Source organism: Callithrix jacchus, chromosome 7 (assembly GCF_049354715.1).
Source record: "Callithrix jacchus isolate 240 chromosome 7, calJac240_pri, whole genome shotgun sequence".
NCBI lineage: Eukaryota > Metazoa > Chordata > Mammalia > Primates > Cebidae > Callithrix > Callithrix jacchus.
Genome location: NC_133508.1, coordinates 8,120,789 through 8,146,531, shown reverse-complemented (window position 1 = coordinate 8,146,531; position 25,743 = coordinate 8,120,789). Strand labels below are relative to the sequence as shown.

At 51.0% G+C, this 25,743-nt stretch overlaps 1 protein-coding gene across 1 annotated transcript; it reads right to left on the bottom strand.

Annotated features, from left to right (window-relative positions):
• Positions 1–24,860, bottom strand: ASB13 (ankyrin repeat and SOCS box containing 13). Its single transcript, XM_008999873.5, has 6 exons — positions 24,768–24,860; positions 14,251–14,438; positions 12,359–12,509; positions 10,131–10,265; positions 2,772–2,963; positions 1–1,937 (listed from the first exon to the last, which is right to left on the bottom strand). The coding sequence occupies exons 1-6, from the start codon at positions 24,808–24,810 to the stop codon at positions 1,810–1,812; spliced, it is 837 nt and encodes a 278-aa protein (XP_008998121.1). The 5' UTR covers positions 24,811–24,860; the 3' UTR covers positions 1–1,809.
• Positions 24,861–25,743: the final 883 nt, after the last annotated feature.

Genomic DNA, 25,743 nt, shown 5'->3' with positions numbered 1-25,743 from the left:
TGCACTTTATTCCACTTTTATTGTGCAAGAGCTGTGGGGACCTGATTCTGCGCTAAGCACTCTACTGTGAGACGTCACCAGATGTCATTGCTAGGCAAGAATCTGTTACAAAGATGAAAGGGAGGAACCCAGTGCTCTTTTAAATGGTTGTTATTCCATGCAGAAACTCCGAGGGATCCAGAAGTGGTATCTGAGCCGGTGACCAAGTAGAAATGCTCTTCTTCTCAGTGTAAGAGGAAGCCCCATGACAACGGCTGGGAACGCCAGAGGGGAGGAACACCCCAGCAGCCAGCGTGAAGTTTTTCACCCGATTTGTGGCCCCACCCCCACGGGCCCACGAGGAGAGGTCTTGCAGCACAAGGGGCACTGCCGTGGGCAGCTCGGGCTCACTCTGTTCTGCAGTCTGGGGGGCGAGCTCAGGCCACCTGGGTGCATCCAGTGAGTACCATGTTCCCGTTTCTGGGCACGATGTCTCTAGGACAGGCCTGACCCCTTCTCCATTGCCCCAGAAACCACACATCCCGGGACGAATCATGCAGAGGTCCTCCAGCTTAACTTCCTGTGTGGGTGGGGTTCTAAAAACGGATGAAGACAAAGACTCTCAGGTGGCCCGTGCAGTCTGAATGGGCTCTGAATCCTCCAACTGTGGCTTATGCGGAACGACCTGTTTCTACTTCTGCAAGATGGGACTGCAAGATTTCCTTCTCCTGCCCTGGCTGCAGAGTCCCATTCCCGTCCTACTCAGCACTGGGACAATGCTGGGTGCGTGATAATGTTCCATGAGTATCCGCAAAACCAAGTGAGTGAGTGACGGGGCCCCTAGGTGCAGGCAGCCTCCCTACTAATCTGACAGCTTCTCAAGGACTTAGCCAACTGCAGGTTGGGTGAAGAATTCATTTGACAACCACAGAAACAGATGAAAAGTAATGCCCAGAGTCTCCAAACAGCCCTGTGCCTTGGGAACGCAGAGCCGCGAGAATATTCACCTTCCTGCTGCTGTCGGTTTGAACGGCTCACCAGCAAAGCCTTAGAGGGACAGCAGACGCATCCTCTAAAAGGCTTTTATCCTACACATAAACTTTTTACAAGAGTTTGAGACCTAATACTGAAGATGCATTTCCTAAGAAACTCAGTGCTCCTTGTGGGGAATACAAAGCCAGGGCCTTCCCTGACGAAGACCCACAGAAAGCCCCTGAGTGGTGGATGCGCCCAGGCTCAGGGTGGGGGCAGGGAGGCTTGGAAAGTGCTCCAGGAAAACCATCCACACAGCAGAGAGTCAGCAGAGCCGTGGTCCCAGGCCAACCTTCCGTGGCCCAGCCACTCCCTATGAGCACCGAGGGCAGTCCTGGTGCCCACCCAGAGGTGGTGGCCTGCACCTGGGACCTGTGCACTTGTGCAGGTTGCCCAGGCAGGTGGGAGTCAGCAAGCAGGCCCTGAGTCCCCTGCTTTGCCAGCCTCCTCTGTGCTCCCCGAGCCGCCTGACCTTACAGTGCCTTTGAGGATGGTCTGCAAAAGAGGAAAACCGTACGGCTGGGCCCACGCCCAGTGAGAGGGTAGGTTCCGAACAGCGCGGGGCCACACCCAAAACCGTGACCTGAGACCGAGGCCTCCCCAACGCCTCAGAAACATTCTCCAGGATCCAGGAGAGAAGCCCAAACAGGAGCGCAGGAAGGGGCTTGAAGGAGCGTTGTTCTATCTACAGCAATCACGCTGCTTCAGAGGAACGGGCAGAGACCCCTCTCGGGGCAATGCTGGGCACAGCAAGGGCAGCAAGAGATGAGAGGCAGCTGCCCAACCTCTGCCTGCAGCTCAGTTGTAGGAGAGGTAGTCGATGAGCCGGGGCGGAATGTCTAACTGGGCGATCTTCTCCAGCCCTCGGACGCCGGTGGCCTTCCTCAAGCTCACCCTGCAGAGCTGTGACAGAGTCAGAGGCGTCTCTGTAAAAGGGAGTAAGGAAGGATGTGAGGTTAGTTTCAGGAAGGAGCACAACACCTGAAACAAAGAAACTCAGAATCAGAAACGCCTCCTTTCCCCTGGAACCGGGATGTGTCCTGCAGGCCTTCTCTGTAAGGACAGCCAAGAACCCGAGGAAGGGAGCCCAGGAAATGAAACTCGGGTGATGTCAACTGGATTGCATTTTGTGGGTTTTGGGTTTTTTTGCCTTTTTTTTTTTTTTTTTGCCACGGAGTCTCGCTCTGTTGCCCAGGCTGGAGTGCAATCTCGGCTCAGCCTCCCAGGTAGCTGGGATTACAGGCACCTGCCACCATGCTCACCTAAGTTTTGTATTTTCAGTAGAGACAGGGTTTCCCCATGTTGGCCAGGCTGGTCTAGAACTCCTAACCTAAGGTGATTTGCCCACCTCGTCCTCCCAAAGTGCTAGGATAACAGGTATGAGTCACTGTGCCCTGCCTAGTTTTGGTTTTTTGAGCCACACCATTGTATTTCAGCACCCGGATTTGTCATCAAACAACTAATCTACAGCTAGGAGGCTCTTCTGTCGAACATCCAGCACGGCAGGCACAGGTCTGGTGCCCGGGCAGGTGTCAGCTGCAGCTCCTGCTGCCCCAGGCCACGGGCCACAGGGAACCCAGGAAGAGCTGGGGCAGCAGCACAAACAGCCCCAGCAAAGTGCCCAAGGGTCTGTCCTAGTGCAAAGGGCAGGAGCCAGGACTAACAGCCTAGCTCTTCACTGAAGCCCGCAGGGAGCTGGCACACAGGGGCCCAGGCTGAAAGCTGGAGGGGCAGGGGGCGCGCTCAGTGGGGTGCCTCACTTTCATAGTACTCAAGGCACTTGGCAGGAGCGCTGCTGCTCCACGTGTAGTCAGACGGCTTCTTCCCGCGGTTGTCCCGGGCGTAGATGTTGCCACCAAACTCGATGAGCATCTCGATAAGGTCGACGTTCTTGACCTTGGCCGCGTGGTGAAGGGCCGTCTCATGAAGCTTTGCAGCATTCACGTTGGCCCCTGGAGGTCAAGAGCCGGGAACAGATTTCACCAAGAAGAGAACTTGGAGTGGGGGCTTGGGGGGACAACCGCATGTATGTGCACGGTAGGCAGAAGCAATCCCCATCCAGAAGAAAAATCCAGACAGACTCTACCATAGCTTTCAAAAACGTTTTCAACATCCAAAAGCAGGAATTATTTATTGTTCCCCCTCATGAGAGAAGTAAAGGCAGGCCGTGATAATAAATAAATAACTGGACCTAGAACTGGAAAGAAGAAAAACAATACAAAAACATCCCGAGTTAACGGTTCTAATGCCCTGTCAATCTGCCTTCAGGGGTCCTGAGATTGCCAGAAGCTCCAATCGGAGCCACTCCAGCATCCCCGCCTGGCCTGAAGCACTCACACACTCTGCCGCCTCCTCTTGCGGGTGCGGGACGGAGGCTCTGGAAATACTGGGTGGATGAGAGAATGAGGATTCCTTAACAATGCATGTTCCTTTACAAAGGGAAGCAGATAATGTGCCCAAAGCCACAGGCAATTCAGAGAAGAGAGTAAGCTCCGCACTCCTCAACTTTCTCAGGATAAGAGCGGACATTCACCAAGCTGATTAAAAGTAAAAGAAAAGTAGCAGAATTTAAAAAAAAAAAAAAAAAAAAAGAGCAGACATTCAGAAAGATGCAAAGGATTAGCAGCTAAATATGGCTTTTTTTTTTTTTTTTTTTTTTTTTTGAGACAGAGCCTCACTCTGTCCCCCAGGCTGGAGTACCGTGGCACAATCTTGGCTCACTGCAACCTCCGCCACCAGGGCTCAAGCAATTCTCCCGCCTTAGCCTCCCAAGTAGCTGGGATTACAGGCTTGAGCCATCACACCCAGCTAACTTTTGTATTTTTTGTAGAGACGGGGTTTTGCCACATTGGCCAGGTTGGTCTGGAACTGCTGGCTACAGGCACAAGCTACCACATCTGGTCAAATACTGCATTTTTTTAATGCACTAAAAAATTTTGATAAAAATATGATTTTTGTAAAACGTCATTCTTAGGGCACAGCCATCATTGCTCCTATACAATAGACTCTCCCAGGGCTTCCGAATTCTTTTGGAAGAAAATGCCATTTTCTTCGAAGTCTGTTCCTCAGTAACAAAGGAGGTTATAAGGTAAAAGGAATAAGAAATATTTTAAAGAAGCCAAGCAAATCACCCAGCATCAGTAAAATAATCTGCCAAATGACAGATTCAAACCACAACCATAAAATATTATCAAAAGTGGGATTTTACAATAACAGACCACCAGCATGCCATCACCTACCGACAATTTCAGAGGGCCAGAAGAGGAGTGGAAGGGTGGAAAGCTACATTTTCTAGTTCCTGTGCTCAAAAAGTATCTGAAAAATCCTGCTTTCTGCTTTAAAATGGTTTTCTTGTTTTGTTTTGTTTTTGAGATGGAGTCTTGCTCTGTCACCAGGCTGGAGCACGGTGGCGCAGTCTCAGCTCACTGCAACCTCCGCCTCACGGGTTCAAGCGCTTCTTCCGCCTCAGCCTCCCGAGTAGCTGGGACTACAGGTGCATGCCAAATGCCCGGCTAATTTTTTTGTATTTTTAGTAGTGACGGGTTTCACTGTGTTGGCCAGGATGGTCTCGATTTATTGACCTCGTGATCCACTGCCTCGGCCTCCCAAAGTGCTGGGATTACAGGCGTGAGCCACCGCGCCCAGCCTCTGCTTTAAAATGTTTTAATCCCCTAAAAGCACATAAGAACCATGCACAAAACAGCATTCATGGCATGATCCTAAGATCCCAGTGCAGCGGGCGCAGTGGCTCACACCTGTAATCTCAGCACTTTGGGAGGCTGAGGTGGGCGGATCACAAGGTCAGGAGTTCAAGACCAGCCTGACCAACATGGTGAAACCCTGTCTCTACCAAAAATATAAAAATTAGCTGGACATGGTGGCAGGTGCCTGTAATCCCAGCTACTCAGGAGGCTGAGGCAGGAGAATCGCTTGAACCCAGGAGGTGGAGGTTACAGTGAGCTGAGATTGTGCTACTACACTCTAGTCTGGGCAAAAAAGAACAAAACTCTGACTGTCCCAGCCCTCCAAAGTGATGACAAGTGAAGAAAGCTCTGTCCGCTTCCCACAGCCAAAACTCAGAAGTCTGGCCAGGAAAGGGTGCAGAGAGCCAGAGCAGCCGACCCCTCTGGGGGAATCAGCAGCAAGGCTGCTGTGGACTTCGGGTGAACTCCAGAGAAGCGGAACCATAATAGGGAAATGTGTATGTCTCAGAGAAGAGCAGAGAGGCCTAGAAAAAGACAACCAGCTCTCACCTGGCTGCAAGACAGCTGTCAGCTGAAGTATGTTAACTGAAGTGTGAGAAGAGGCTGTTCTACATAATCGCACCCTCCCTCTGCTATGTGCTTTGTAAACATATAAAGTACTTTGAGGCAGGTCAGGGCGGAAGAGACTGACACCATCAGCTTTCGGACCGCCTGGTCCAGCTTTATCTATGTCTGTCTGTATGTCTGTCTTTACCCCCCGCCAATCCCTCTTCCGTCTTTGGACACTTGTGCAGCGCGGGACACAGCACATGCCAGAAAAAGGATCTCTCAATTAGGAAAAACACTAAATTACCTAGGTCCTGAATTCGGCAGAAATGTACTACAAAAAAATAATATTTAAAAGCAATAGATTCAAAAAAGATTCTCCCCACAGTTCATCCTCTTTCACATAAGGGGTTTTCCTCCTGTACAGTGTTGCAATCATGAAAGAAGTAAATCTTCTCACTAAGGTACACTTGTAATGAAAAGCAAATTGTACCATGCACAGAACCTAAAGTTCAAGTAGCTTTCTCTCATGTCATTAATTCCGGTAATATTCTTGCCAACTGCGAGAGAAAAGTGATGATCAAAAGAAAAAAACAGAAAGAGGCCCAAGGGACGCACAGCTACTCTCTCACCATCAGGGGGAAACCATGGCTGAAAAGAGCTCTAAAAATCCCGCTCCCTGCCGGGCTCTGCAGACAAGGCCTTGGCCAGGCCTCCTGCAGAGAGGCGACCTTCCCAATGCACATCTTTTCAAAATCTGTGCTTGGCATTATTTGACTGGGTGGAAGGGAAGGAAGGTGAATAAGAAAGGAAATGAAATTGTGAATAAAGAATTGAAGGGAAACAGCAGGCCGGGGTGCACACAGCAGCATGGATAGACCCTGAAAGTACAGCACCAAGTGAGCCAAGGAGAGAGTGGGCGAGGAAAGCCCATCAGCTATGTGTATTAAGAAACACGCCTCAGCGCAGTAGCTCATGCCTGTAATCCCAGCACTGTGGGAGGCCCAGCCAGGCGCATCACCTGAGGTCAGGAGTTCGAGAATAGCCTGGCCGACATGGTGAAGCCTCGTCTCTACTAAAAATGCAAAAATTAGCCAGGCACGGTGACTCATGCCTGTAATCAGCTACTCGGGAGGCTGAGGCACCAGAATCACTTGATCCCAGGAGGCGGAGGTTGTAGTGAGCTGAGATTGTGTCACTGCACTCCAGCCTGGGTGACAGAGCAAAACTCTGTCAAAAAAAAAAGAGGGGAACAGATACAGAGAAAAGAAGAGAAGGAAGAAAGAAAGAGAAGGAGGGTAGGAGAAGGAAAGAAAGTGGCTTTGTGTGAAGCGAGGATGGTGATATACCTTGAACTGAGAGGCTTGGGAAAGACAGACAAGGACAGAGACACAGAGACAGAGACAGAGATAGACAGACAGACGGAGAGACAAAGACGGGGAGCTAGGGAACAACCAGAGAATTAAATGCTCTGAACTTCATCCTTCAGAGGAAAGGGGTCAACACGGGCTCATTACCAAAATCCTGCTTTCAACGCAAAATAGGATTACAGTGGATTCAAGAGCCCGTGGCCAGCGATGACAGGACCCTCTAAGACCTTGGCATGCCCAGGCTGGCGCAATCCTGGAACATCAGCACGAACAGCCCAATATGTGCTTGTTGAAACTAGAAAAAATTTTTTTAACTAATTAAAATGTAAAAAAACAATTAAAATATTTTTTTAAATTAAACAATTTAAAAAAATTTTTTAATTGTGCCAGGGTCAGTGCTGAGAATGAAAGTGGAGGCATGACCGTCCTCAGGAGCCACTTCTGAACACTGCCGGCAGAGTTAAATATTCACTGTCGGTGATCAGATTAAAAATTACCTCACCATAATAACTGGACTTTCACCCTCCCCCACCCCCCGCTTCCTCTGCAAATACAATCTGGTTCCTGGACTCGCCTCACCACCTACAAAGAACCAGAACAGCCATCTCCACGTCCCACATGGGGCGCAACGTGGCTGCCTCACAGCTCAGCTCTCAAACCACACACAAAAGCACCTGCAATCATGTGGCCCCGACTGGTGCAGTCCCTCCCCCTCTCCACAGTAACTGGTTCAAATGACCCAGGCTTGAGCCGATAAGAATTTGGCAAAGTTTGGGCAAAGGGAGTGGGGAGGGTGCGGGAAGAGAGATTTTCCACTCTTCTGTTTCTCTAAAGATACGGTCCTTGGCTTTCCTTTGCATTCCCCAAGGATCTGTGACCTGACCCCAAAGTTCAGAATCACTACTTCTTAAAGCATCTGTGTGTGAGGACATGGGGCATGCTGTTGTTTCTCTCTTCTCTGCATGTTCACAATTTTCCACAATGAAAAAATGGTTTCTAAGGAAAAGATGATGATCTGTCTGCCCTTACAAGGGGTGTCAGAGGAGACCAACTGAGAGGAGGGTGGGAATCAGGAATCCCACGTGGAGCTGATGGCTGGACACTAACCACAGCATCGAGTTGACAGCAACAATCACAGTGGGGAGGCTTCCCCAAGAAAGCTGTGTTCATCTAACTCCCCAGGGGCATGTAAACTCCCGGGAGGGCTGCAGGAACCCCGCTTCAGGGTGACAGTGGGCATTACAGCTGCCCCTTCCTTTCCTGGTCATGTGGCAGGCACAGGAGCAGACCTGGCCTCAGCTCCAGGATGGGCCCCGCCTGCTCCAATCCCTCTCCCCTGACCATACTCATCAGTTCTAATGACCCAGGCTTCAGCCCATCCACATTTGGCAATGTTTGGGCACCAGGACTGGGGAGGGGTGTGTTAAAAGGGATTTTCCACTCTTCTGAGAGTCCCCAGAAAGCTTAACACGGGAAACGTCTGGCGTGCAGGCCTGAAGCCACTGCAGCCCTGTGACCTTTCAGGGAAGCCAGAGGCTTAGGATAAAGCCAACACTGAGGAAAGCAGAATTGCAAAAATCAAAGAAACTGAGGTCTGGGTGACACCACAGAACCTCCGGTCCAGCTGCCCCTAAACCTGCTCTGCGTCTCATCCCTGAAGCCCCCTGAACTAGAAATGCCTGCCACTGTTAACCAGGTGGAAGTGGCTTCCTGTACCTGCAAAGGTGTCACAACTGATATGAAGTCCTACCTGATCCAAAAAGGATGTTTGCTTTAAACGCTAAGTTGATCCTTTTCCCTGCAACCACACCGAAAGGAACCAAGGTAAAAACAGAACCAATGTGTACCAGGCTCACAAAGGCTGGACAGGAATCACTGCCCTGTGTTGACAGAAACGGATCTGCTGTCAGAGGAGCAGCTCAGCTGGACACACGGACATCTGCTCCAATGGAGACACTTTTAAGACAGTGTATAAAAAATTTTAAATACCCAACAATCATTCTTGCACAAAATGAATCTTTTCCACCAAAAAGACTTAAAAGTGGCACATGAAATCAAATAAGATTCTCCAATAGAAAACTATATATAGAGCCGGGCGTGGTGGCTCACGCCTGTAATCCCAGCACTTTGGGAGGCCGAGGCAGGCGGATCATGAGGCCAGGAGATTGAGACCATCTGGCCAACATGGTGAAACCCCGTCTCTACTAAAAATACAAAAAAAAAATTAGCTGGGCGTGGTGATGGGTGCCTAGAGTCCCAGCTACTCCAGAGGCTGAGGGAGGAGAATAGCTTGAACCCAGGAGGCGGAGGTTGCAGTGAGCCGAGATCGCACCACTGCACTCCAGCCTGGGTGACAGTGCGAGACCCTGTCTCAAAAAAAAAAAAAAGCATACTAAAAAAAAAAAGAAAACTAAATATAACTAAGCTCAAATGGCTGTCCTGGGGCGGGGGGTGGATTCACAATCTTCCCATCCTTAATGGGTTTTTTGTTGTTGTTAAGAGGTGGGATCTTGCTATGTTGCCCAGGATGCCTCAAACTCCTGGGCTCGAGCAGTCCTCCCACCTCAGCCTCCCAAAGTGCCGAGACTACAGCTATGAGCCACCGTGCCTGGCCATCCTGAACAATTCTGTTTTATTCTACACCACACCCAGAATTTGGATGGATGAGATGACGAAACAAATTTTCCCTCAACAAAACGTGTAAGTTGGGTTAATGAAAAAAAACAACCCTGTGCCAACAGTCACTGGCTACATTTGAAAACTTCTGCTACAGACAGGTCCTGAACCTGCTCCTCAGTTGGTCGGGTCTTTTTAGTTTTGATCTTTTTTTCCCTCCTTGGGAATCTCAATCCCAGGTATTTTTTGAACACCTGACAACGGCCTGGATTCCAAATGCTCCATTCTCCTAAACGCTGCTGACTCTGCTTCCCATTGCACCCCCTTCTCTCTTGGAAGCAGACTCACCAGGCAGCTGTGGGGACAGCGGGCTGTGATCTCTAGAAATAGTCAGTGGCATTTGTTGTGTACCTACTAGGCACCAGGAAATAGCCCAGTCCTCCCAGCCACCTGCAGCACAGATTCTTCCAGTCCTCAGATCTGTAAACTGAGGCCTGAGGTCTCAGCTGGCAAGCGGGAGAGCCAGCCTCCAACCTTGGTCCCTCTGACTCCTCTACCCAGCTCTCTGCCAGGCATAGTGCAGGTAAACACCCGCTCAGGTAAATACCCTTGCAAGGAAACACCTGCTCAAGTCAGTGCAGGTAAACACCCGCTCAGGTAAACACCCACTCAGGTAAATACCCTTGCAAGGAAACACCTGCTCAGGTCAGGGCAGGTAAACACCCGCTCAGGTAAACACCCACTTAGGTAAATACCCTTGCAAGCAAACACCTGCTCAGGTGAACAGCCTTGCTAGTGTATATCCATTCAGGCAAACTTCTCCGACAAATCTGTAAATATGCACTCCGTAGGTAAACACCCGCTCAGGCAAACACCCACGCACCTGCTTTGAGCAGCATTTTGACACAGTCCAGATGCTCCCGGGCACAGGCCACGTGCAGAGGAGTCCCAAAATGGCAGTCATGTGCTTCCAGATTGGCCCCGACGTCAATAAGAAGCCTCACGCATTCGGAACTCCCTTGAGACAATGGAAAAGGCAGGACATGCCCATGAATATGGACGATGGAGACTCCAAGCACAACAGACGCGGCAGCTGCAGCAGGCCTCCATCCCCTGCGCAGGGCGGGAAGCAGGCAGCCAGGCAGCCCGCGTTGGAACCGAAGGAGGCGTTCACGCCCTGCACGGCCTGCCCTCGGGAAGCCAGGACACAGCTCTGCATGCCCCTGGGGAGGGGAGGGCTCATGGCCCGCCTGGCAGTGGGAGAAACAGGCCTGGCTGGCCTCTTGCTGTGAGAACAGAAGGCCTAGGGCACCACCTAGAATGGGCCAGGGAAGACTCTCCTGCTGCCCCACCACCACCCTGTGTCTACCCATGGCTGCCGGCACTGAGCCAGCATCCCAGGAAACCCCCAGACTTTCTTAGGCGGGTCATCCTCCTGTGCCCCACGGCAGCCACCTCTCCTGCTTTTTTTATTTTTAAGATACAGTCTCGCTCTGTCGCCCAGGCTGAAGTGCAATAACACGATCTCAGCTCACTGCAACCTCCAACTCCTGGGCTCAAGCAATTCTCCCACCTCAGCCTCCCAAGTAGCTGGGATTAAAGGCATGTGCCACCATGCTAATATTTTTTGTATTTTTAGTAGAGACGGGGTTTCACCTTGTTGGCCAGACTGGTCTTGAACTCATGACCTCAGGTGATCCACCCTCCTCAGCCTCCCAAAGTGTTGGGATTATCAAAGTCATGAGCCATGGCGCCCGGCCTCTCCTGCCCCTTCAGAGGCTCCCCTTCCTGGGTCTGTAATGTGGATTTGGATCGCGATTCCAGGCTCTCCACCCTCCCGCCCCTGTGCAGTCCATCCAGGCTCCATCCTCTCCTGTCACTCAATTACCTCTTGGTAAGGTGAGCACTGTTGGCAGCTCCCTGATTTTCCCCACCAGCCCCACAGCCATATGCTGGCCACCAGCCACTGTCTCCCTCTCCCTTCCTGGGCTCCCCACTCCTAGCTCAAACCTGACTCACTTCTGACTTCTCAAGCCTCCTCTTTGTACCAAATCCTATGGATTCCTCCCCCAAGCCTTCTAAATGAACCCATCCCACCCCACCAGCCTACTCTGAGCACTGGGCACCTTGACCCCAGCGATGTTCCCAGCTCATCCCTCTGCTTCCAGGAGACCCCGACCACCATCGCCACCTCCGTCTATCAGCACATGGAGGGCCACTAAATGAAGCTTCCCCAAATTCTGTTTTCCTGACCCTCAACATCTGCTCAGAAACCTTCAAGAGCTCCCTGGTGCTGTCCCCATGGCCTGCAGACATGAAAAGACTCCAAAGCAGAAACCGAGGGTGAACCTACTCCGCAGTTCACATATCTGTGAACCACAGAGAGCCGTGGCCCTGCCAACACCGTGGGAGGGCACACACCCCAAACCCCGCACTCCACACATGCATCCAAAGACAAAGGCCATGCTGGCCAGTCACGATACAAGCCACAGTTTACAACCTCTGCTCGTAAGACTAGAATCCAAACCCCCTAGTCTGTCATTTAAACACTGTCCCACCAGCTGGTCTCACCCTAAATTCGAGTCGTCTCCGCTCCACTGGGAGCTCCTGAGATAGTAAGACAGCACAAGGACTGTTTCCCATGCTCGGGGTCCCCTCTGATCTTCCCAGCCTCTGCCATCTGCCTGTTCTTGGAGGGCAGCTGAGGTCCCACCTGCGCCCTGAGCCTGCGGGGCCAGCACTCTGCTTTGAGAGCACTGTGCACAGCCTCCTGGCCCAGGCTGTCGGGACACGCTGCTCCGTCATGTCCCATCTCAACCAGTGGCCTGCAGAGCAACCTACAGCAAAGCCCAGGTGAGCCTCTGCCGAGCCCCCAGGCCCTGGTGCTAACGTGGAAGGGCCCGAGGAGCCCAGGCTTGGACTCAGAATCCTACCATAGTCACCCCAAAGCCCTGGACGAAGACCTCAAGGAGGAAAAGCTTAGAATCGCCACAGCTGAGTCACCAAGAGCCAGAAACAGGCTCATTAACTCTCCCTCACCGGCCAAGGGCTCCCAATTCCATCTACTCTGCTCCATTCCCAAAGCCCTTTAATCCCAGGGGCCCAACTCACCGCTCATGCAGGCCTCGTGCAGCGGGGACGCTGTGTACAGGGGAGGGTTGACCTTGGCCCCGTAGGACAGCAGGAGCTTCACACACTCGATGCTGCCCGAGGCACAGGCGTCACAGAGCGGGGTGCTGCCATCGATGTTGCGGGCGTCCACCTCATGGGAGGAAGAAACAAGTGTCAAAGGGCAGGGAAACGCCATGCAACCGCTTTCCCATCCTGCCAAAGAGGCAGTTCATCTTTGCACATGGCTTTGCTATTATGTGCTAGGCAAGGACACTGAAAGAGACAGCACGTGGCTGGGGAGCACCCATAGCCTCAGAGTACAGAAGTCATCTCATTCAGGATTCTTTTTTCTCGGGGCAGGATAAGCTCAGCCACCCCTGAGCCACCCCCACCCCAAACACCTGCTAAGCACAGAGCAGAACAGGGGAACACTAGGTTGCAAGCTGGGAGAGGCAGGCTTTAAAAATGGGTTTTAAGGGGCCAGGCATGGTGTCTCATGCCTGTAATCCCAGCACTTTGGGAGGCCAAGGTGGACAGGAGTTTGAGACCAGCCTGGCCAACCTGGTGAAACCCCGTCTCTACTAAAAATATAAAACTTAGCCAAGCATGGTGGCACGTGCCTATAGTCCCAGCTACTCAGAAAGCTGAGGCAGAAAAATTGCTTGAACCTGGCAGGTGTAGGTTGTGCTGAGCCAAGATCACGCCACTGGACTCCGGTCTGGGCGACAAAGCAAGACACCATCTCAAAAAAAAAAGGAGGGGGGTTTTAAAAACCCTAACCTCAGCTGGGCATGATGCCTCATACCTGTAGCCACAGCACTTTGGAAGGAGAGGAGGGATGGTCACTTGAGCTCAGGAGTTCAAGACCAGCCTGGGCAACATGGCAAAACCCTGTCTCTACAAAAAAATACAAAAATTAGCTGGGTGTGGTGGCATGCACCTGTGGTCCCAGCTACCTGGGAGGCTGAGGTAGGAAGATCACCTGAGTCAAGGAGGACAAGGCTGCAGTGAGCTGTGATCACGCCACTGCACTCCAGCCTAGGCGACAGAGTCACCTTGTCTCAAAAAACAAAAAACACACACAATTCTACCCTCAATGGAAGGCTTGCCAGAGACAGCTTACCACACCCCCCCTAGTGAGAAAGTCAGAGGCCAGGAAAAAGGCAACTCCCCAAATTAGCAAATTTTATTTAGCAGTTGTCCAAATTCAGCTTCTATCTGGGTACACACTGACACTGGTTTCATTCCAAGCTTTGGGAAGAGTAAACAGTACACCGTCTTCCCTTCTTCCCCACCAATCCCCCGGCTTCGACTCTGAGATCAGAGCCCTGTGTCCCTTATACATTGGCCAGGGGTGTGCAGGGCCAGTGTTTGCCAGCTCGGGAGAGCCGGCTGCCAAAGTGCCAGGAATTCTGCTGACCAGAAACCCCGGGTGGCTTAACACCAGCCAGGATGGAAACATTTACACCAGGGAAAGCAGCAACACAGAGTTTTGTTTCTGCTCCTTTTTTCAGAGCAGGCTGGCCAGCATCCCACTGAGGCATCCTGGAGCCAGAACCCTGCTCTTTGGGCCCAAGCAGCAGCTCTGCGCCCAGGCCTGGCCGCCCCTAAGAGCCTGTATCTAGGCTGCGGCCAGCCTGCTTACTCCGGCCCACTGCAGGGCTGGCGCTCCCACCAGCAATTTGCTCAGGCTGCCCTTTCTCCTACCACCATGACCTCCCAACAGCCAGGTCCACGAGCACTTCTCAGCCATGGGCTTCCTGGTCCTTGTGTGCAGTGGATGCAGTGCAGCCCCCACCCCCTCTCCCCTCTTTCCCAAGTTCTCCTGACTCAACCTCCTCCATTCTGGCAGCTGCAGCCAGTCCGGGGTTCTTCCCTGAGGGGCCGCTCACCTGGGCCCCAGCTGCCAGCAGCAGCTGTACGCACCGTGCCTGGCCCTGCAGACTTGCTGCGTGCAGGGGCGTGATGGAGTCCACAGTGACCTGGTTCACACAGGCGCCATTCTCAATCAGCTGCTGCAGCTGCAGGCTCTCACCCCTCTGGGCTGCCTCGTGCACAGGGGTCCGCTCCAACCAGAAACCTGGAAAGGAAGGGGACCTCACGCTAAGACCCTGCCACTTCCATCCAGGACAAATGAGCATATGTAAGACTCCAGGGCCTCTGATGCCACCAAGATACCATCCGTGATCATGCAATTGTCCCAGCACTTCTATAAAGACCCCTGAGCCACCCCCACTGCCTAAAGGCTGGAGTCCAAGCTCCTGGCCTACAAGGGGCTCCATCCTGCAGGCCCCGCTGACCTCCACGGTCCACCTCCCACCACCGCCCTGTGTAAACCCCACTCTGCAGGTGTAGGCACTCACCACTCCCCCACAGCTCCACACCTGCACCTCTGCACACATCCTTCCCACTGACACGCCCACCTCTGCCCCCTGCCAGTTGTCCACTCTGGTAAAAAGTTTATGTCCTCCAGGTGGGCCCAAGTAAAACAACTTCTCTGGGAAACACTTCCCACAACGCTCACACACACACAAATTCCTGCACTGACTGTCTCCAGTGCGAGTGCCCTAAGAAACCATGTTTTCATTACTCAACTTTAATGGCTTCCTCAGGCTTGTCTATGTACAAGGTCATGTCATCTGCAGACAAAGACTGTTCAACTTCTTCCTTTCTAAGGTGGATGCCATTGACTGACTGACTGATTTTTGAGACGGAGTCTCACTCTGTCACCCAGGCTGGAGTGCAATGGCGTGATCCCGGCTCACTGCAACCTCTGCCTCCCAGGTTCAAGTGATTCTCCTGCCTCATCCTCCCAAGTAGCTGGGATTACAGACATGTGGCATCACACTCAGCTAATTTTTATACTTTTAGAGAGACGGTGTTTCACAATGCTGGGCAGGCTGGTCTCGAACTCCTGACCTCAGGTGATCCGCCCACCTCAGCCTTCCAAAGTGCTGGGATTATAGGTGTGAGCCACTGTGCCCGGCCCTTTTATTTCTTTTTCTTGTTGAATTGCTTTGGCTAGGACTTGCAGTGCCATGTTGAACAGAAGGGGTGAGAGCCGACATCCTTGTCTTGTTTCAGTCTCAGGAGGAGAGCATTTGGTTGTTCACCTTTAAGGATGATGTTAACTGGGTTTTTCTTTTTTTTTTTTGAGATGGAGTCTTGCTCTGTCACCCAGGTTGCAGTGCAGTGGCACCAGCTCAGCTCACTGCAACTTCCACCTCCCAGTTTCAAGCTATTCTCCTGCCTCAGCCTCCTGAGTAGTTGGGATTACAGTATTTAAGTAGAGGCAGGGTTTCACCATGTTGCCCAGGCTGGTCTCAAACTCCTGAGCTCAGGAAATCTGCCCACCTTGGCTTCCCAAAGTGTTAGAATTACAGGCGTGAGCCACCATGCCTGGCCCTTTTTTTCCCTCAGTCTCAGTCAATCATAGTGCCCTATTTCCTATACAGCATCCTACCCAACCGTAGCTAAGGAGAGGCGAGGGAGAGTCTGCGGAGAGGCCTCCAAGCTTCCATACTCTGCTCACTCCTAAGAGGGCGCTCCCGGGGAAGGCCGTCTTCCTCCCTTCTCTGAATACTGCCAGGATGTGAACTTGCACCTGCCGAGCCATCTGGCCACCTGCCTGAAGACAGGACCTACAGGAATGGCAAGGCCAGGAAAGAACTGGAATCTGGAGGACAAGTCAAGGACCATCAGGTGACTGGAACCAAGCCAATGGCACGGCTTCCTGTCTGGTAAGAATCACGTTTCTTTCTTTTTTTTTTTTTTTTTTAAAGATGGGGTTTCACCATGATGGTCAGGCTGGTCTTGAACTCCTGACCTCAGGTGATCCACCCACCTCAGCCTCCCAAAGTGCTAGGATTACAGGCGTGAGTCACCGCACCCGGCTAAGAGTCACGTTTCTTTACTGTCTAAACCAGGTCCAGACAAAATCTGGGTAACTAGTACAGATCGTAAACTCTCCAGATGCAGAAACCACGCCTATGTTTTCTCAGCACCCATCTCAGACACGGAGGAGTCTTCTAGAAACTTTAAAACGCCATAATGACAACAGCGCTGGACAAAAGCTGACATATTCTTATTGCCAGCTCCCCAGCTTCAAACAGACAAGATCACATCACACACCTCTTCTCAATCAACAGTTTCCTCTTACTATTCCGACATGTTCCTGAAAAACTTGCCGATCACCTGGATCTTCCCCAGATCATACTTTTACAAAGTGTATCTGGCCAGGCGCAGTGGCTCACGCCTGTAATCCCAGCACTTTGGGAGGCTGAGGCGGGCAGATCACGAGGTCAGGAGTTTGAGACGAGCCTGAACATCATAGTGAAAAAGCCCTGTCTCTACTAAAACTACAAAACAAATTAGCCAGGCGTGGTGGCATGTGCTGGGTAGTCCCAGCTACTTGGGAGGCTGAGGCAGGAGAATGGCTTGAACCCAGGTGGTGGGGGTTGCAGTGAGCCGAGATCGCACCATTGCACTCCAGCCTGGGCAACAAGAGCAAAACTCTGTATATTAAAAAAAAAAAAAAAAAGTGTATCTGCAGTGAATTTCCTCTGCAGGTGGGTAGCCTCATCGGTTAGTGTTGATGACTCTGTCTGCTCTTAGCAATCCCCACATTGCTACGCCCACCCTCACCTCTGCTTTGGGCACTGAGTACAAGGTTAAGAGTTCCCTGGCGCCACAACTGCTCAGAACTGCTCAATGGAAACTCAGCTCAGCCTTTTATCAGCTTACCCCAAACCCAACTTCCCTGAGTGTCCATTTCTTTACCTATAAGTTGTGATACTATTTTCTCTGCCTAGCTGGATTATGAACATTAAATGAATTGAAACATTGCTCAGTAAACGTTGTCTGCAGTATTTTAGCCTCCTACCTGTCTTGCCCACAGCCTGAGAGCCTGGGTGACCCTATGTCAGGAAGTGGGGACCAGGGAAAACTGAAGCACAAAGGAAGATTCGATCCCCACAAAATGTAAAAGTCAAGCTTATGATGGAACTTTCTACTCACCATCTCCAGGTGGCCCTCAGCCCCAGCAGGAGTAATGAACAGTAACCCACTGCCGTCCTGCGGTTAGTGAGAAGTGACTTAGTGTCACTTTAAAATTAATCCACGGGGAGCAAAATCCCAAGGGTAGAAGGAGAGGTTGCCACTTGAAAAAGAAGAGGAAGGCAGGGTGAGGCCTAGGCCTTGCAGCAAAAAAGAAAAGTGCATCTCAGGAGGCTACCCGAGCTGGGAAGGCGCATTCCCGACCTGCCTCCATTCACCACGTCCAGGTGCATTTAGCGTCTCCCACTGCAGCACACAAAGAGGACTAAGATGCAGCAATAGGCAGCTCACAGTCAGGGACCAGGGAATAAATGTGCAGATATTCACAACATGGGCCGGCGCGGCGGCTCATGCCTGTAATCCCAGCACTCTGGGAGGCCGAGGAAGGTGGATCGTGATGTCAGGAGTTGGAGAACAGCCTGACCAATGTGCTGAAACCCCGTCTGTACTAAAAATACAAAAATTAGCTGGGCGTGGTGGCACCTGCCTGTAATCCCAGCTAATCAGCAGGCTGAGGCAGGAGAATCACTTGAACCCAGAGAGGGAGGTTGCAGGGAACTGAGATCGAGCCACGGCACTCCAGCCTGGGTGACAGAGCGAGACTCCATCTCAAAAAAAAAAAAAAAAGATAATTCACAACATGACAACTGCGATCACGTCTGGTGATGGGGACTCAGAAGCAAGAGCCCCCACGCCCAGGGATGGCCAGGAGGTCACAGAAGCTGCAGAGCTGCAGCTGGATCTATCTCAGGCACTGCTCCCTTGCCTGTGGACCCTAGCACCTGGCACGATCCACGAAGATGCTGGTGTCCACGTGGTTGTCAGGAGTGAGTGGATGAGTAAATGAATGGAAGGAGTTACTAAAACCAATGGTAAGTCTGTGCAGCAATGAAACAGCTAAAGAACCAACGTTTTTGTTTAAGAGGCTTTTACCCATTCTTACACAGAGGCTAGGATAATTTTAGAGCATTGAGATAATATGCAAAAAGAGCAATCATGTAGTTTTAAAATTAACTCTGGGATTAAAAGGAAAGCATGTAAACAACTAGTTATGTTTTGTTAAAGATTGATAGGAGCACTGTGACCTGATCAAGGACAAAGATGTTCCCAACCTCCTTGGACCCTCGCTGGGGTCCAGATGTCAGCGGTCCTCGGTTACCTCTTGATCCCAACAGCCTCCTCTTCCTACTGCCCTCAACAGAATTAAGAAACCGAAATCTGTACTGGCTTAGATGGCACTTTAGACACTCGTCTACCATCTTCCTGGCTTGCTGGCTCCCAAATAAAACTGCCACCAACTCTTGTCGCTTCTGTTTGGCTTTTGAGCAGTAAGCAGCCGAATCTGGGTTCAGTTACAACTATAAAATTTTTAAAAGGAAATCTAATTTGATTTCCCTGTATGACCCACCTATAAAGAAAATGCAACCTATTTCTAGTGAATCACATCAGCTGCTTTGGTCTTAGCAGCAGCAATTAAGAGCAAAAAACAGCAGCAGACATGATAAGAAAAAGAAACTTCCGTGCACCAAAGGGCACAATGAGTGAAATGGCAACCCACAGAATGGGAGAAAATATGTGCAAGTCTATACCTGATACGGAGTTAGTCCAGAATACGCAGAGAACCCCTGCAATCAGCAACAAAAAACCCGAATAACCAAGATTAAAGATGGGCAAAAGATTTGAACAGACATTTCTCTAAAGAGGATACACAAATGGCCACAGGCATAAAAAAAGGTATTCAACATCACTAATCATTAAAAAAATGCAAATCAAAACCGCAATGAGATACTGCCTCACACCTGTTAGGATTATAAAAAAAAAATACGCATTGGCGAGAATGTAGAGAAACAGACACCCCTGTGCACTGACTATGGGAATGTAAAATGGTAAAGCCACGGTGGGAAACTGTACAGCAGTTCCTACAAAAACTAAACCTAAGCGGTCACATGATCCAGCCACTCCCCTGCTGGGCATAGCTCCAAAAGAACTGACAGCAGGGTCTTGAAGAGACATTCATTTGTGCACCCACATTCACAGCAGCATTATTCTCCATGGCCAGCAGCTAGGGCAACCCAAGCGTCCAGTGGAATATTATTCAGCTTTGGGAACGAAGGAAATCCTGTCCCATGCTACGACATGGATGAACCTTGAGGACATTATGCTGAGTCAAATAAGCCATTTCTGGGCAAGGCACAGTGGCTCACGCCTGTAATCCCAGCACTTTGGGAGGCCGAGGCGGGCAGATCACTTGAAGTTAGGAGTTCGAGACCAGCCTAGCCAACATGGTGAAACCCCCGTCTCTACTAAAAATACAAAAATTAGCCTGGTATGGTGGTATGTGTCTGTAATCCTAGCTATTCAGGAGGATGAGGCACAAGAATCGCTTGAACCCAGGAGACAGAAGTTGCAGTGAGCTGAGATTGCACCACGGTACTCCAGCCTGGGTGACAGAGTGAGAGTCCATCTCAAAAATAAATAAATCAATAAATAAGCCATTTCTAGCCAGGCGCGGTGGCTCACGCCTGTAATCCCAGCACTATGGGAGGCCGAGTTGGGCAATATGGGAAAATCCCATCTCTACTGAAATTACAAAAATCAGCCAGGCATAGTGGTCCATGCCTGTAATCTTAGCTACTCAGGAGGACGAGGCAGGAGAATCACTTGAACCCAGGAGGTGGAGATTGCAGTGAGCCAAGATGGTACCACTGCACTACAGCCTGGGTGACAAAGCGAGACCGTGTCTCAAAAAGAAAAAAACAAATGAGCCCTTTCCGAAAACACAAATACTGTATGATTCCACTTACGTGAGGTCCCTGGAGTAGTCAAAGGTGCTTGCCAGGGGCTGGGGGGAGGAGAACTGGGGAATTAGTGTTTCATGGGGACAGAATTTCAGTTTTACAGCATGAAAAATTTCTAGACATCTGCTGCACAAAAATGTAAGTGTACTTAACCCTACTGAAATGGACACTTGAAAATGGCTATGGTGGTGAATTCCGTTATGTGTTATTTACTACAAGTAAAAATAGAAAAATTATTTTTTTTTAAAAGTAACCAAACGCCGGAAGCTGAGACAGGAGAATCACTCACTTGAACCTGGGAGGCGGAGATTGCAGTGAGCCAAGATCATGCCACTGCACTCCAGCTTGGGCAACAGAGTGAGACGAAAGGAAGGAAGGAGGGAGGGAAGGAGGGAGGGAGGGAGGGAGGGAGGGAGGGAAAGAGAAATAAATAAATAAATAAATAAATCCATCCTGGACAATCAACCTCCCAGAAAAGGACGGCCGAACATAGCATCCATTCATCTCTGCCTGCTATCCAAGCCACATGAAAATGGTAGGGGATAAAAGTGGGGGCTGAACCCACAAAGACAGAGATCACAGAGGAAAAGAGAAATGAAGGATTTCATGGTGACAACTAAAGACAGTCTATGTGACAACTCGGCACAAAGAGTGCCTAACACATGGGACTTATCACTATCACCAAATTCTTTTGTGTTGTTTTTTTTTAAATGGAGTCTCACTCTGTTGCCCAGGCTGGAGTGCAGTGGCACCATCTCGGCTCACTGCAACCTCCGTCTCCTGGATTCAAGCAGTTCTCTGCCTTAGCCTCCAGAGTAGCTAGGATTACAGGCACCCGACACCATGCCTGCCTAATTTTTGTATTTTTTTAAATAGAGACAGGGTTTCACCATCTTCGCCAGGCTGGTCTTAAACTCCTGACCTCGAAATCCACCTGCCTCGGCCTCCTAAAGTGCTGGGATTACAGGCGTTAGCCACAGTGCCTGGCCAACTCTCACCAAATTTTAATAGCACATTGCAAATTTCAGTTTTCGTGCCATTGAAACCCAAGGGAAACATACTGATCTTTCTTTTTCTGTGTAGAAACTCCCACTTAAAAGTTTGGGCTCAGTGTTTTGTTGCTATGTTGATATTTTTCAACCATGTCTTTTTAAATGTTTTCATTATGAATCCCCAAAATATTTTTTGTGGGTAAACTTGAAGTCAAACAGCAGACTGACTTTAAGATGTGTTCAACGAGGCAAAAATGCCAGTGTTTGCCTTCTTAGAGGGACAAAATGGTCAAACTCATGAAAATGGGGAAAAGAAAGGGAAAGAATAAATGAAAGCAGACGACAAGGAGGAAAGAGGTGAAAATAGGGGGCTAAGGAGGAAAGGAACCGGGAGAAAGGACGGAAGGTACCAGGACAGTTGGTGAGTACTGGGCGCTTCCTCCCACCAGCATGGCGCTAAAACCTCAGTGAATTCACCGACTTCACTGCATTATCCCTCGTTGTCTCCTCCCCAGACTCCCTCATCACTCACCCAATTATCTGCTACCCCGACTTCTCCCTTGCCCCTAGTCCACCCCAAAAGGCGGTGGCCTAGGGAACATGGGGAGGGTCCCCCAATCCCAATCCCACCCTCAAGGCACTGTGGGAGCTCAGGCCCTGACTCAGGACCCCTGAGATCCGACCTGAGGAACGCTTTTCATCCTAAATCACCTAAGCCTCAGTTTCCTTTAGGATAGCAGGCACCGCCTCCCTGGGCTGCCTTGTGGAGAAGGACCATCCAGGTACTGTTCTGCCCATACGCATGCTTCCTGTGTTTGTCTTACTATTATTTCCTTTGATACTTTTTTTGGCCCTAAATAGGCTTTTCTGGTTTTCTCAACAAGCCCGCCTTTGATTTCCTGTTTTAGGATGAAATAGCCTCCCGCTCCAGGTAATTCTCTACCCATTAGAAATGCCCTAGACTCTACCCTAATGGATTCTCCCTCTCCCCGCTCTGACACTGAAATCAAGAACGACACAGCAGTTTCTGATTAAACACGGAGGATCTTCTCTGCCCATCCGCAAAGATCCCACTCAGCTGAGGGTACCCGGGTGGGGAGACATACATACATCCATATAAACAAGTAGAAAACAGGCTGGGAGTGACGTCCAGACCATCGTGGGAGCTGAAGAGCAGGCTGGCGCAGCGGCCAACCAGGATGGAGAAGGCGGGCTTGGCACCTGGGGTGGGGACCAGCGAAGAGCAGGGAATCTGAGCTCCCCCTGGGTGGGCGCTGAACGCAAAGGGATGCGCAAATCCCCATCTTTATGGGGAAGACACTCCCTGCCCCGCCCCCACCCAGGCTTCCCAGAGCCGCAGCAGGCAGAGCTGAAGACCTGAGGCTGCAGGTCTCCAAACACTGGACCAGTAGAGAGGGAACACAGCACCTGCCACTCACCTGAGGGGCCCGAGGAGACTGTCTGGGGATAACTGAGGGGCTGTGCATGAGGAACAGCGAACCCACAGGAAAACATAAGAACAGGGGCCATCTCCAAGAAAAGCAAGAACCCACAGGTAAACAAAAAGAACAGCCGCCATCTCCAAGAAAAGTAAGACATTATACAAGGAGAGAAACACAGTCCCCACATAGCAAGTGGCTCAGCTGCAATATTCACAGTTACAATAATGTCGACACTGAAACCTGATTTTAACAAAAACACAATTCTACTGGAGAACCCTGGGAGAACCTATGGGGGAGTCAGTCGGGGAGCAGCCAGTAGGTTAGAGGTGCATCTCCCACCGAAGGACGTCAATAGGAAATGCAGAATCTTCCTTCCTTCCTTCCTTCCTTTCCTTCCTTTCCTTCCTTTCCTTTCTTTCTTTCTTTTCTTTTTTTTGAGACAGAGTCTCACTCTGTCACCCAGGCTGGAGTGCAGTGGTGTGATCTTGGCTCACTACAACCTCTGCCTCCCAGGTTCAAGTAATTCTCCTGCCTCGGCCTCCCAAGTAGCTGAGATTGCAGGCACCCAGCCACTATGCTCGGCCCTCAGTCTCCCAAATAGCTGCAAATACAGGCGGCCACCACCATGCCCAGCTAATTTTTGTATTTTTAGTAGAGACGGGGTTTCACCGAGTTGGCCAGGCTGGTCTTGAACTCCTGACCTCAAGTGATCCACTCGTCTCAGTGTCTCAAAGTGCTGGGATTACAGGCATGAGAGACCTCTCAACAGCTGAAAACCTAAATGTTTTGGTTGGACTACACCACACACTCAGAATTAGAGGTCAGAATGTTAAAAGTGGCCAAAGCTCCTACAGTTCACGTCTACGACTGCTGGGACAGCAGTATTGTTGTGGATCCAACACATTCAGCTTATTATTACATTGGGAATAAAAAGTATCAGCAGAACTTTTTGGGGAGAAATATATTAAATAAAAAAATGACAATGTCAAAAATAACAGTGAACCTCCGAAGTTGCGGATTTATGAGTTTAAAATGTGCTTTTCTTCTACAGATGCAGCCCTTAACAAGCGATGCAGAAGACGTGCTCAGAAGTGATGTCGTGAACAGAAATATTAAAATATGTGTTTAAATAAGCTTCCCTCCTTAGCTATTCACTGCTTATTCAATTAAGCTAATCAAATGCAGATAGATCCCAGTGATCAAAGTCTTGTGCTTGCCTGGACTGGAATGCCAAGTAGAAACAGATGCTTATTAGGTACCTTTGATCATGCCAAAGGTGGCTATTTTGCAGTCAGTAAAAATTGCTTTGCTTTGCTATGACTGCAACTTCCTCTTCAGCTAAATTTACCTTCAGACTTCTCCCTCTTAGGTGCACTACTGTTTTTACCGGAATGAATATATCTTAGATTTTTTTTTCTTTTTAGGCTTTCATCGAGCTTCCACCGTTCATTTCAGTGACCATATGACTGCTTCATAGGCTGCAAAAAATTTGCTTCCCCAAAGAGTGTCTGTCCTTCCCTCAAATCCATTTCATACTTCGGCTGCTCGGATGGTAAAGGGGACTGCGTGGAGAACCGGGACCGCACTTTTCCGAGTGTGCCGCGGTGCCCCAGGGCCACCCTCACTCTGCAGCGGACTCGGGGTCACGCGGACGTCTCTGCAGGATTCTCGGACACTGCGTCACGGCCTCACGCGCGCCCGTGGAGGGGAATTCAGATCTCACCGTGGGCTCGCGCCGGGCTGCCCAGCGAGGGGGCACCGTGGGCGTTTCCCAGGCTCTCCCCGCCACTGGTCAACCGCCCCGCACGCGCCCCACACCTTCCCCAGCGCGCGCGGCGCTCAGTGGGTTGGCGGTTGTGAAACCCCACACCAGGCGCGCCCCACGGACCGCAGCCCCGCAGTGCGCGGGCCTGGGACAAGGCGCGAAGCTTGGGAGCCCGACTGGGATGCGCGGCACCCCTGGGACCCTGCTCTCCCCGCGGCCCACCCCGCCAGACGCCTCCGCCCACGAAGCCAGCGCGGGGCGCTCCACCAGCTCCCCGGCGCAGGCCCTGGGATGCGCCGCCAGCCCCTGCCCCCCGCGCGGCGGCCTCGCCCTGAACTCCGCGGCGGCCGCACGTACCCACGTCGCCAAGGAAGTAGCCGTCCGCCGCCCGGGGCTCCATGCGGCTAGCCGGCGGCCGTGCGGCGATTCGGGGCGACGGGACCTGGGACTGGACCCGCGGGGCCGCTGGGCGGGGCCAGTCTGCGCGGGGCTGTGCGTCGGCCCGAGGCTACCGCGTCGGGAGTTGTAGTTCCCGCCGCCTTGGCGGGGTTCCCGGTGGCGCTGTCTCTGCGTCCCGACTCCACTGTCACAGCCACCCCGCTTCGCCTGTCGAGCCGAGAAGTGTGTGTGCTCGCACCTGCAAACCGTGCGTCCCGTGCAAAACGTGTCCTGTGCACGTGTCCTATACAAACGTGTGTCCTTGTGCAAAACATGCATCCTGTGTATATGTCCTGTGCAAAACATGCGTCCGTGTGTAAACATGTATCCATTGCATACTTCCCTGGGTCCCTGGGCGCAGCATGGATATGTGTTTCCATGTGCAAAACCTGTGTCCTGTACAAAACATACACCCTGTGCGCGTGTCCTGTGCAAGCGTGTGCAAAACATGTGTCCATGAATAAGCATGCATGTATTGCAAACGTGTCCTGTGCAAGCATGTGTCTGTGTGTCCATGTGCATAGCATACGTCTAGCTGCGGGAGCTCACTTGCAATGTACTGATGCTGATGATGCTCCAGAGTCCTCGAGTTCCCCCAGGCTTAACTTTCCGGAAGTGCTTCCCACCACAGCCGGTGTCCAGAATCACTGTTTCTTTCAAGATAATAATTTCAAATCATTCAAATCAATTTTTTGATTATCTTTTCTTTCCGGGTGTTTTTAATCCAATGTTCCCCTAAGCAGCTTAGCAAAGGGAAGCAGGGGCACAACCTAGCAGAAATGAAAAGCCTGTTTCCTGTTCCCCAAGTAATACCCAGTCAACAATTGAGTAAGGGATTTTTGTTTTATTTATTTTTGCAAAGTGGCTTCCCAAATTTACAAGGTTTAACCTTGTC